Below are 13,211 nucleotides of genomic sequence, written 5' to 3' on the forward strand. Positions count from 1 at the left end.
TTCGACTGTGGCCTTCAGCCTTCTACGATCCGGGTACAGATTTCTGCCATCAGTGCTCTCCTCGGGTTCGAGCTTATTTCTCTGCCTGTGATCAGACGTTTTGCCAAGGCCATCGTCAGGATACGTCCTCGTTCAGTCACCAGGATGGTTCCGTGGGACCTGAATCTCGTCCTTCGAAGACTCACATTACCTCCTTTTGAGCCTCTTCAGTCGGTTTCCCTGTATCTATTATCGCTGAAGACGGCCTTCTTAGTAGCCATTACTTCCGCTCGTCGGATTTGTGAACTCCAGGCTTTATCTACGAAGGAACCGTTTCTCCGTTTTTTCCCGGATAAGGTGGTTCTCTCTCTGCCACCTGAATTTGCACCCAAGGTTCAGTCGGCTTTCCACAAGAACCAGGAGATTGTGTTGCCTACCTTTTTTCCTGATCCTGGCTCGGCTGAAGAAGAAGTTCTTCACACTCTGGATCTGAAGAGATGCCTCACCATCTATTTGGAACGGACTCTACCCCTGCGTAAGTCCTCTCGTTTATTCGTGGCCTCTTCAGGGCCCAACAGGGGCATCAGTATCTCCAAGTCTTCCATCGCCAAGTGGATTGTTGCAACCATCAACTTGGCATATTCTGCAGCCGGCCAACCTGCTCCTGTGGGGATCCGTGCCCACTCTACTAGGGCGGTCTCCACTTCCTGGGCTGAAAGATGTTGCCTTTCGCCTGACCAGATCTGCAAGGCGGCTACTTGGCGGACTCTCCACGCTTTTGTGCAGCATTACCGTCTCGACCATATGGCTCAGGAGGACTCTCTTTTCGGTCGGAAGGTCCTTGAGGCTGTTTTGTCTCCTTAGTTTGCCCACCCTTCTTCTTTGGTAAATCTATCCTTGTGTCACCTGGGATGGCAGGGAAACAGGAAGTTCTACTTACCGAGAGCTTCTTTTCCCTGTCAATCCCTGGTGACACATTTTTGTTCCCTCCCTTCTTTTCAATAAACTTTGTTGCATCAGATTTCTTTGCCTGTGTGGTCTTTGATATTCACTGGTGTTAGTAGGAGGGGAGGGCCCTTTTAAAGTTTGGAGTCCTGCCCTATCAGGTATGGAGGAGGAGTCTATCCTTGTGTCACCAGGGATTGACAGGGAAAAGAAGCTCTCGGTAAGTAGAACTTCCTGTTTCTGATGTATTGTCACAGAATGCTTGCACAGTATAGACACACGGTATAGTATAGATGCCTTCCTTACTAGCCGGCACAGGACTGGATTTACAGTAACACACTTCTCTTCAGGGATAGCCACTAGCATTGCTCGTGGTGGACATTTCCTGGGGTCTGTGGTGGGCAATTTAATGATCTGTGGACCTTCTCAAACCTTGCCACGGACACTGGTGTACAGACGTCGTGCCTACCCTTGCTTGTCTTACATGACATGGGGGATTTAAATGTGCTCTGGCCATTCGAGGCCAGTGGCCGATGGGATACATGCAGCCACCTGAGTGGGGGATAACTGGAACAGCCTGCCAGTAGAAATGGTAGAGTTTAATACAGTAAGGGACTTCAAATATTCTTGGAATTGGCTGAAAAAAAAATCATATTGTTTCTGTACCTATTGCTGTATTACTCATGGCATGTGACAGGCTTTCCATGTCTGTTCTTTCACTGTACTGTCTACCTACATCTCTGAAGGTGACATTCAATTTGTTGTGAGATGGGGAGGTTCTCCTATTATGTGTGCTGCATACTGCTCTGAATTCAGTTAGGGCCGGCACCAATTAGCCTCCATTTGTATTCATGTTTTACTTTTCTTTCTCCCACTTGGAGATTAGAAATGCACGAAGCAGAGCAGTAAATTGTCTTGTGTGTGGGCTTTGGGTTCCGGTTAATTTATTCTCTGTGCACTAGGGCGTGGGGGCAGGGGGCTGTCTAGTAATGAACAAGAAGAGTGGACAACCACTATGCTATAATAGTATATGCGTACGCAGTGGGGCAAGGCTTTTTTTTTTTTTCTAATGGGTCTGACAGAAGCAGGGCAACAATATTTAGCTGGGGGTGGATGTTGTTTTTTCTTGGCCTGTTAGTGGCATCTGAGATGGGTAAGAAAGTAGGTACCGTGCAGTTTTTTAATAATGTGCAATGCTTATCAAGATTGTTTTCAGTGCTGTACAGCCACCAGTTGAAATGTAAACCTATACTTACCACCCTGCTGTGTCTCCCCTTAGGTATGGTGTGAACATGCGTTGCTTGGCAGCTCGGGTCAACTATAAGACTCTGATCTTCATATGCTCTCTCTTTACACTGGTGACTGTGTTGCTGTGGAACAAATGTTCTTCAAACGATCATTACTCCAGCCTGCCATGGAGCCCTCAGGAAGGTTTTAGAGTCGATGGTCTAGACAAGAGGGCCTTGGCTTCAGAGAGCAATGCAGCCAATGGACAGCTCCGATCAGAAGAAGCTTCACCGCAAGAGCAGCAGAAGGCTCCACCTCTGGTGGAGGCCAAAGGAAATGGGCCGAAATATGAGGATATCGACTGTGTGATAAATGAGGATCAGGTGGTGCGATGCAGGAGAGAAGGGAATGAAGTGTATATGCCGTTCTCATGGGCAGAAAAGTACTTTGAAGTATACGGAAAAATTGCACAGTACGATGGCTTTGAACGGTTTGAATTTTCCCACAGTTACTCCAAAGTATATGCCCAACGTGGACCATACCACCCTGATGGGGTCTTCATGTCTTTTGAAGGGTATAACGTGGAGGTGAGAGATCGTGTGAAGTGCATCAGTGGAGTAGAAGGTAAGGAGGTAGAAGATTCAAAACAAAGGAAATTGTAATTTGTCTTAAGACACCACATGGAAGGGGAGTAACTTTCCCCTGGGATGCTCTGATTTGAAGATTTTAGGCTATAACCACATATAGCTGGCAAGCTAGTTGCTATAACTATAACCAACCACTGTTAGGATTCCTGTCGGTGTATTTTATCATTGAGATCTGTCAAGACTAATTTAACCGCTAACTAAGAAAAGCGTTCTGTGTCATAATTAGCTATAAATTGCAATGGTTTTCTGAGAAGTCAAAACATTGAAACATAATTGGCATGATGATATTTTTGTGAAATATTATACTGCCTTTAATTTAACTATTCAAATGCCTGGAGTAAGAATACACCCTCATTTAGAGGCTGTGTCAGATTTCACAGGTATATTTAGTTAGCAACCTTATAATAATGCATCTCCCAAAGTAAAATGTTATGCATATATTTCTTTCCAGGAGTTAATCTATACATAGAAACCTAGTTTGAGGCAAACAGTGCAGTCTATCACATCTTATAATGCTCAAAATATTTAAAATATTTCCCCATTTATATTAAACCAAATAGGTAAAGATGTTCACGGTGCGAAAATGTACATTGCACGCAAAGCCCATATAGGTGACACAATGCATCACAGGGTAGGCACACTTAAAGGGTTAAATTTCAGAATTATGCCAAAGACACCATTTAGGTTGACATACATTTCTGTGACACCATCTTCTGAGGAATACATATCATTTTTGGAGGGTGGTGAAAGTTGTCCACAAAAGTTAATCAGCTGACTTATTCTATGTAATATATTAATATATTACACGCAAGTCCATCTGCATTTTTTAAGGTGTGGCACCTGTGACAAAATTGATCCTTGCCTCTTAGCTTATTTCCCCTGCATGCTGGCAATCTGATATACTGTGATAGCTCAGCTGCCAGCATGCAGCCATGTCAAGGGTTAAAGGTGAAGGATACAGGCAGTAGAGTTGAAATGTTCTGTAATTGAAGCTCACTGTAAGGTAAGCAGGAATGTTCTTGCACAACAGAATGTAAAAGTCGAATGTTTTAGCCATGCCTTTCTCGGGGACTTGCCAGCCTTTGTTGTTGAGCGCAGAATAGTTCTGTGCCACTTCTTTAAACTATGTCACCAAACAAACGCAGGATATATTTAGTATCCTTTAAATCTAAACGTATTTGTAGGTTGCAGTTCTTGTTTTTTCAGTTTGTGTCACGGTGTCTGGTGTAAAAGTTTACCTTTTCAGGTCAGGGTTGTGTCAGACAGAACCTGCGTGGGAAATTATTCATCTGCCCTGAAATGACACTTCTACCTCATTCTACCTTTCTAAGCTTAGGAGTGTTAGCAGTGGAACCTTTATTACTGTGGGGGATGATTATCCAGATACTGTTTGCGGTTGATATGGTTTTGCTAGGGTTTGGTAGCATGCTCCTAGGCAATATCTAGTATGACAATATTTATGTGTGCTCTTTCCTTAGGAGTCCCGTTATCCACCCAGTGGGGGCCACAAGGCTACTTCTACCCAATCCAAATCGCTCAATACGGTCTAAGTCATTACAGCAAGAACCTGACTGAGAAGCCGCCGCATGTGGAGGTGTATGAGAAGGCAGATGAGACCGATGGAGGGGTGGCCGGTGTGTGGACAGTCCCCAAGGGAGCTTCTGTCAGAACAGTGTATGACAAGACCAGATATAGCCATGTCAAGCATTTTGTGGTTCCAGGTTAGTAACAATAGTCTCTTTGTATATTAGATGTAAAGGCAGCGTGAATGGGCCCTTCAGCCTCTGGCTTTGTGCATGATACACAGTAAAGATATTTTCCACCTCTGAGATCTGCGTACCCCATGACTGCTTTTTGTGTGCGTCACCTTAGCTTATAAAATATGAGAATCCCCCCTGCGTTAATTAGGGGTCTGTGTTACAGCTTTATTCTCGGAGGGCTTATCTGTAGGTGACTTCATTGTCTCCTGAAGTGATTGTCTTGTTAATGGGTATTGATCTGCCAAACTGCAGTACGTTAAAGCCTTCTTAAAAGCCCATAAAGGAATGTGGATTGATAGACTGAAGCATGATTGTCAATAAGAGGGAGCACTTGCGCTCCCCCTGGAAACTCCCTGGCAATGCCTATACCCTACCCCTTGGACAGGGCAAATAATTTGCTCCTTAACATGGGAAGAATTACTGTGGATGCATATGCTCCAAGTATACAGTTTTTAATAAATGAGTTGTCCTGACGCATATTTTCGAATTCTCCATGAACGCTAAAAATGTAAGCTTTTATAGTGCATCTTTGAGTCTTTTAATCTTTTATGTATGTGTGTTTTCTTCATCAGGAAATTCTGAGGGTGCATCACTAACGCTTGGGAACACAAAAGACTTCATACTATCTCTAGACTTAAAATTCCTGACTAATGGCAGCATATCAGTGGTGCTGGAGACCACTGAGAAAAACCAGATATTCACTATACACTATGTCACTAATACACAACTCATTGCTTTCCACAATCATGATGTCTTCTATGGGGTGGGATCCAGACAGACCTGGAGTACACTAACCCGTGACCTAGTGACTGATCTGAAGAAGGGGGTAGGACTGTCAAATACAAAGGCTGTCCGCCAGACCAAGATTATGCCGAAAAAGGTTATTCAGATTGTTGTTAAGGGCAGCGGCTTCCTTGACAATGTCACAATATCGACTACTGCCCACACAGCTGCCTTCTTCTCTGCTAGTGATTGGCTGTTAAGAAATCAAGATGCTAAGGGCGGGTGGCCAATAATGGTTACCAGAAAGCTGGGAGAGGGTTTCAGGGCATTAGAACCGGGGTGGTACTCTGCCATGGCTCAGGGACAAGCCATATCCACACTGGTCCGTGCGTACTTGTTGACCAAGGAGCAAAAATACCTGGACTCGGCGCTCAGGGCAACTGCTCCCTTCAAGCTACCCTCTGAAAAACATGGTGTGAAAGCAGTGTTCATGAACAAATACGACTGGTATGAGGAATACCCTACTACTCCTAGCTCCTTTGTGTTGAATGGCTTCATCTACTCCTTGATTGGCTTGTATGACCTGAAGGAAACTGCGGGAGAAAAGCTGGGAAAAGAGGCTCGACAGCTGTTTGAGAAAGGGATGGAGTCCCTGCGAGCCATGCTGCCTCTTTATGACACTGGATCTGGGAGCATTTATGATCTGAGGCACTTCATGCTAGGTATTGCCCCAAATCTGGCTCGCTGGGACTATCACACTACCCACATCAATCAGATTCAGCTCCTATCTAGTGTGGATGGATCTCCTATTTTGAAAGACTATGTCAAACGTTGGAAGACCTACCTGAAAGGAGGCAGAGCAAAGCACAACTAAAGTCAGAACCATAGCCAGAAACCAAAAGCTGCCAGGGTCTGACGGGTACCTCGACACATCCCTCTCCATCTGGGGTCTGTCATGCCTGAAAATATATAACGTTCAAGTAATTTAAGGTGTGTTAAACATGCTAGTGTTTTAGATTTCATATTAGTTTGACTCTGGAAAGTTTGAAGCAGGTCAGGAAATGTATGTTTGTGTGTGTGTATATATCTATATGCGTTCCAAAGAGTTGGTTACTTTTTCTGTTTATTCCCCTCCCCCTCCTTTGTCTCTTTATTTAGCCCCATAACATAATCTAAAGAGTCCAAAATATTCAATCTCATTATAGTTGGTAATGGGGCAGAAAAATACTGTTTCTGAAATGAATTTCAGGTGGAGACATACCGTGTTGACAATCATATAAGGTAAGTAGCTGTATTTCAAGAGCACCTTGAACTGCAACCTACATTACACACACACACACACACACACACACACACACACACACACACTGACACACCTTCTCTTTGGGCCTTCTTTCCGAATTCTAACTAATATATTAAGAGCAGAATACTAGGGATCCTGTCTAATGCACTTTAACTTTTCATACTTTGACAGAATGCTGTTCCCGACAATAATAAATGTCTCCTGGATTCCAAAGATTCTGCCCAAAATACGGACTCTTGTGAGCTGCTGTTTATTTCCCTGTTAAACAAGGAAGTTGATCATCCGTGATCTTACAAAAAAAAATACAATCTTACAAAAAATAGTTTTTATAACCCCTGAAATAAAGCAAGTTTATTTTTACTAAAATGTTACACATGAGAGAAGTATATAGGTATTTACACAAACTATTGTGATTGCTGCTTCACTGTACATTTATCCAACAAAGACCGCTGCTGAACACTGTGACAAGCTAGTCAAGGGGACTTATATATAATTTTTTTTTTTTTTTTACATGAATTTGAAGCCGAGCCGTTTCCACCTGGTCAAACCACACCACTTTATCCCATGTAGAAAGAAGGCTAGCATGTTTTAATTCAGAATGAATTGGGAGTGAGCATGTGCTCCCGGTGCCTGCACGGATGCCTAGGGTTGTGATAGATTTTTTTTTTTATTCCCACAAAACTATCATTGATTCAAAAATGTAATCTGTGGTTTTAATAATGAACCACTAAAACGGCATATTGGCACAATTTATGTTCCCCGTTTTCGTTGCATTGGTAATGGGGCCTGCAGCAAGTGACCGTGCCTACCCTACTGCACTGCCCAATCCACATGTTCCTAGATTTCTGGCCTTTTATTACCATATAATCGATTATATATTTGTGGTACAGAATACTACCCTACCTTATGGTGTTCTGAAACTTTACTCAAGCCTGTAATTTGAGAGCATGACGCTCTCACCAGAATACATAATATAAACTAGTTATAATATTTATCACCGTTTTCTCCCCATGGAGACTTGTCTGTGTTCTTAAACCGTGGATGGTGAAGATCAGCAACCCTTTCCACATGTAACAGGGAAGGAATTACTTTCCAGGCTCAAAAAATAAATAAAGGTTTTGTGTTTGGGACAAAAGTGGGATTGGGTGGGACACGAGGAGAACTGTTGAGTGTAAACAGTTGTGGGTGGAGATGATACACAGTCCCACACCTACGTATAGGTGCTGTAGGGCATTAATGAGTGTGCCTTATGGGAAACAAGCCTGCTACCACCCGGTTCTAACTTCTGTACTGACAAGAATATGCATGTTTATTGGAGTAGTGCAAGGCCACCGTCTTCATCTTTCGTTTACTCTTGTGAGGTCAATTGTGTAATAATTTGTGGTGACTGACCCAGTTTTACTGTATATCCGATGTATGGGGGTCAAACAGTGGGCAGAAGCAGCTTCTCATGCTTTTGTAGTTTCACATGTGAGGTATTTTACTTCCTGACTTCTAACATGTGGGTTGTATGCCATGTGTTTATGAGTGTGTATGTGTGTGTATACATTCAGTGCTGTGCGCACACACGTAAATATGCAATACTTTGTTTACTGGATCCCTTGTGGTGAGGTGGTCCTACTGAACTCTGTATAGACTCTGCATTTTAAGCACAATGTGCCCATGAGAATTTTTTATACACAGTGAGATTTTTTGCAAAATATAAGAGGTACATGTTCCTATGTTTATATACTGGAGGCAGATGAGCATCATGCTTTATGTAAGCTGCTTTATAATATTGTAAAATAAAATTTTTATCTTCTGAATGGAAAATATTTAGCTGTTGGTGTCTTATTTAAGTTAACGGTTATGTGTTTTTTGTCATGGTAGAAATGCAATGATCCTCATTTCAGCAAATTATAGGTGGTGGGGGAGGAATGATCATCCAAATTCATACATACATACATAAGATATTACACTTGCTCTAACAGTCATTCCAAAGGTTTACTGTGAAAATGGGTCATCTGTTCGAGCCACACATACTGCACGTGTGTTGGTGAGTAAGTGTGTATACATACATACATACATACATACATACATGTGCCAGAGTGCATGGGGGAAGGCGCAGACAAGTTGTTTGAAGGCAATGATGGCACAGGCCAGCTGTGGAGTTGGGGGCCCTGGGCTCAATCCTCCTTTTATTAAATTGTCTGGAACTGTGGAAGAACATCATAGACCCTATCAAATAATCATCCAGTCTAAAATCCATTGACCTCAATACAGAATGCACCTGTAATCATGGCTATATTATTATCGTTTATTATATTTCACACCGGACATGCTTGAAAACAAGAAAAATCTCAATGTATCCTTTCTGGCAAAATACTTTATAAATTTACCATGACTCTTGAGATGGCTCCGGGTTTAGCCGGCGTTGTGCTGTAGAGTTCAAGCCACCAAGGAGATGTGAATATACAGAACTAATCTTTAGCGGTCTGTCTGTGTCGCGGACAGTAGCCAAAAAATCCAATAACATTGCTTAGACAGCTTAATTGCTCCATTGGATGGTGAGTGATTGATTACTATAAGGAAAGGAAAATATATGACTTTCTCCTCTTTTACACTAAAAGCTTTTATCTGGCATTAAAGAGACCGTGTTGGCTTAACCCTAAAGCAAATGGAATAAGCTGCACCGGCCTCCTGTTACTTGATTATCTGGCAAGGAGGAGCGTTTGCTAATCACTTAAATCAATCCACACTGATGTTTTCAGTAATGTTCATGTGTACTAATTACTGGAATGAAAGCTATGAATTGTTTGACATTTAGTACTAGAAGTGCACGTTCATGTCAAACAGGGATTGGATTTCTTTTTGTGCAGTTAATTACCTTCTAATACATGTTTCTATGATTTTATTTTATTTTTTATAATAATTATACCACAATTCGCCCAAAGGTTCTTTTTTTCTGATACCACAATAAATGCTCTAGGTATTTGCTTAGCCTGACTTATGGAAAATCTGTCCCTGATCTCAACTGCCTATGGACACTTAAAATGACAGCTAATTACTGTGACCTGTCATAAGCAAGATGACAAGACGTATGAGAAAAGCAAGAGAGTACATTCTGGAGCTCTAGAGTCTGTTCAGCATCCAAAGCTGCACACTCTGGTCACCCAGACCATGTAAAGACTATTGCATTGCACAAAATGTCCCCTTCAGCATGGAAAGTCATTTTGGACAATGCTATGCTTCCAACTTTGTGGGAACAGTTTGGGGAAGGCCCTTTTCTATCCCAGCATGACTGTGCCCCAGTGCACAAAGCAAGGTCCATAAAGACATGGTTGGATGAGTTTGGTGTGGAAGAACTTGACCTCAACCCCATTGAACACCTTTGGGATAAACCGGAACAGAGATTGTGAGCCAGACCTTCTCATTCAACACCAGTGCCTGATGTCACAAATGCTCTACTGGATGAACAGGCTACAATTCCCTCAGAAACACTCCAAAATCTTATGGAAAGCCTTCCCAGAAGAGTGGAAGCTGTTATAGCTGCAAAGGCAGGGGGCAACTACATATTAATATCTATGTATTTAGAATGCCATGGTGTAATGGTCAGGTGTCCCAATACATTTGTCCATATAGTGTATGTATACATAGATACAATAAAAGTATAAGGAAGAAAAATGTAAAAACTTAAAATTATGGCCACATATCGGAGGGCCTCTCCTGTTCTTGTATTTGTAATATCCATTTTCGATTATGGAGTAACAACTGAACCGTGTGTATCTCTTGCCTCTGTGTGCCAAGGGCAGTCCTGATCAAAAATGCCACCTACTGTTTGATGGTAGGCCTGCAACTCCACTGCAGGATGATTACCGTGTTTTAAAACATACTTGGAATGCAAGTGTAATTACGCTTCACAGAAGTAACATGCAACAAGATATAAAAATTAAAAAATTATGGCAGATAAGAAGTCGCAGATGTACCAACAAATAAGATAATGGTAGATAGTTAAAAACAACTACTGCTCTGCCAACGGAAAGGATACTTTGGATAATTATTTTTCTTCAGAAAAATGTTAGTTCAGATTCTACCAACAAGTATGTTTAAGGGGAAAAAATGTTTCCTTACATTATTATTATCATTTTTATTATTTAAAAAAACACCCCATGCTATTCTCTAAATAAATATAACTTTCACAAGTTCAAAACATGTGCTTGCTGTTTGGGCTGTTTGTACCCAGGTGCCATGAGCTGTATACAGATTGTTTCTTTGGTCGGTGGAGTGCAGAGGACAATGAAATACGTGAGAGAGAGAGAGTTCCCCTAATCGCAAAGAATGTTTACAAAACAAGATAAAATTGATATAGATATATAATTTAAAGCAATATTCAGTGGGACACTAGGCATCATTAGCTTCTCAACTTAAAAATAAATAGGCTACAACAAAGTAACAAAGTAGACCCTCTTCCCATAACACTGTAGTATTCACAGCAACAGGCGGTTTAGACATTCACCATCTAACTTACTCACAGAAGCAGCCACCGTCCACAGCTTCTGCACTCATGGCAAAATCTAATAAAAATTGCAAATACATATAAATGCATGAATTTAAAGGTGTATACACTTGTTTATTTGCTTAAAAAACACCCATTGTTCTTCATCCTCCATATGTCAATATTCTTTCTGACTCAACTGAACCCATGTCACCTCTCCCTCCTAAGACTGCCCATAGAGTTTCAACGCTCAATGCAGCTTTGTAACGTCATGTCTTACAGACTGGCATACAAAATGGGCTCTGGCACTTTAATGCCAAAGTCTCACAGGTCATCTCTTGGATAAATGCAGCCTATCAAGGGCCATATACTACGCTATTACATTGGCCACCTGACAATGGGATGTCCTGCCTGTGACTGATATCTCATATCCCCGCCAGCCGTGCTGAAACAAGACGTTCAGATGGGAAGGGTGATTTACAATTGAGCGCCAGAAGAGCTCAGTTACTATACCAGGTAGTGGCAGCAATAAGCGTGCAGGGCACTCACTGATCGTAATTATTTGCCATTAGGCTTCTTACTTTACCCCATAAGGATATAGCAGGAAGATTAACAGGTTGGTAAAATAAAAAGAATTTAAGTTGGAGGCAGGAGGGGGCCACTGTTAGTAAGTCCCATGTCTTTTAACCTCTCACAGAGCCCCTAAATATGATGCCCTGGCAAATACCTAGTCTGCCTAGTAGCATATCCAGTCTGACTGTGCTTAATACATTTTTTATGAAAGTGGCTCTAGAATAGAGTATTAAAGGCTAGTCACTGTTACTAATATGTGAGAGGTGGCCTATGAACCTTCCTTACACATCTGTAAATTACCAACGATGTTAGTTATAGAGCTTAGCCAACTCGCCATTTACCATGCAACCTTCAGCTTGTGCAGCTTGAGCTGTCATTGGTAACGGTAGGCAACCAAAAAAAACTCACTGGAGTATGAGGTGAATCAAGTAAACATATCTAACTTACCTCATTTGGCTATTTTTGAGCCAAATTAATAAAGGAGCTAAAGAGCTAAAAAAAAAGTAAGCAAGCCCAGGGACACTCGGGTAAGTCATTCGGAAACCAGCATCAATCCAAATAAAGCGTGTCACTCCCACACGCTTAGAATGCTAATGTGGGCCGCAGACCTCCTGTGCCCACACCGCCATGCATTGGGAGGCTTCCACAGCACCCCTGTTAGGCCCCAGATCTACTTTAGGGGACATTTTGTGGGGTAACTAAGACTGGCCCTGACTGTAGCCATCACAGATTTTAGCATAACTACATTTAATAAAACTACACCTCAGGCTTTCCATTTCACACTCAGTGATATTTTAAAGCATAAAATAAACAGACATACAAGTGTAAAGTTGGGTCTTTAGGGCCATTTACTAATCTGAGGGCAGAGAGAGGTAGCTACTAAATCCACCCATTCCCTGCCCTTTTTTTACCCTTTATACCCACTCCACTATATTCCACCAGTCCAACCCCATAATGCCACCCATTCCTACCCCACCGGTTCCTGCTCATTCGGTTTGGTCGCATCCCATTAATACCTCTTCCAAGATGACAGGAACACCAAATGCTGACTTTCTACTTTCTGATAATTAAAAGGGGTACCACTGGCAATTAAAACGGTGCCACTAATCTTAAAAACACGGACTTGTTTATTCATACTCATGGTATGTGACCAGAAACACCAAATACTATTCCAAATCCCACACCATGAGCAGACACACCAGAATACCGGCCCACAGGCATAGTGGGATTATACCAAACCAGTTAGGTCATATTTATCAGAATTAGGGTTACCAGGTAACAGGGAATGTGTCTGGGAAGAAATACAGGATTAGTTCTTTGTTTGACATTCCTGTCTCAACCTGTCATGAACAAAACCGCTTTGTTAAACCGTACTTTGTACTAATGAAGTCTTCTTTCCATCTCAGTATTATATATCCAGGTTTGCTTCATGGCCATAGAACCTGCCTACAAGCTGTTATACGTATTCAAGGGAAGCCGATTCACAGGTAACAAAGAACGTGTGGAAATGGTGATGCATTGGGCTGTATGTGGTTGTTATGAATAAAGAACTTTTAGGCACAGTGATAAAATCAGAGCAG

The 13,211-nt window shown here is 42.0% G+C and overlaps 1 protein-coding gene across 2 annotated transcripts in view; it reads left to right on the top strand.

Moving 5' to 3' along the window:
- Window positions 1-6,410, top strand: part of GLCE (glucuronic acid epimerase) — a 31,670-nt gene extending 25,260 nt beyond the window's left edge. For both annotated transcript variants that reach the window (XM_053463592.1, XM_053463593.1), the window contains exons 2-4: window positions 2,204-2,775; window positions 4,277-4,519; window positions 5,131-6,410. In XM_053463592.1, coding sequence (XP_053319567.1) covers window positions 2,217-2,775; window positions 4,277-4,519; window positions 5,131-6,155 — 1,827 coding nt within the window. In that variant the 5' untranslated portion in view covers window positions 2,204-2,216 and the 3' untranslated portion in view covers window positions 6,156-6,410. The remainder of the gene's footprint in view (window positions 1-2,203; window positions 2,776-4,276; window positions 4,520-5,130) is intronic.
- Window positions 6,411-13,211: the final 6,801 nt, after the last annotated feature.

Source organism: Spea bombifrons, chromosome 4 (assembly GCF_027358695.1).
Source record: "Spea bombifrons isolate aSpeBom1 chromosome 4, aSpeBom1.2.pri, whole genome shotgun sequence".
NCBI lineage: Eukaryota > Metazoa > Chordata > Amphibia > Anura > Pelobatidae > Spea > Spea bombifrons.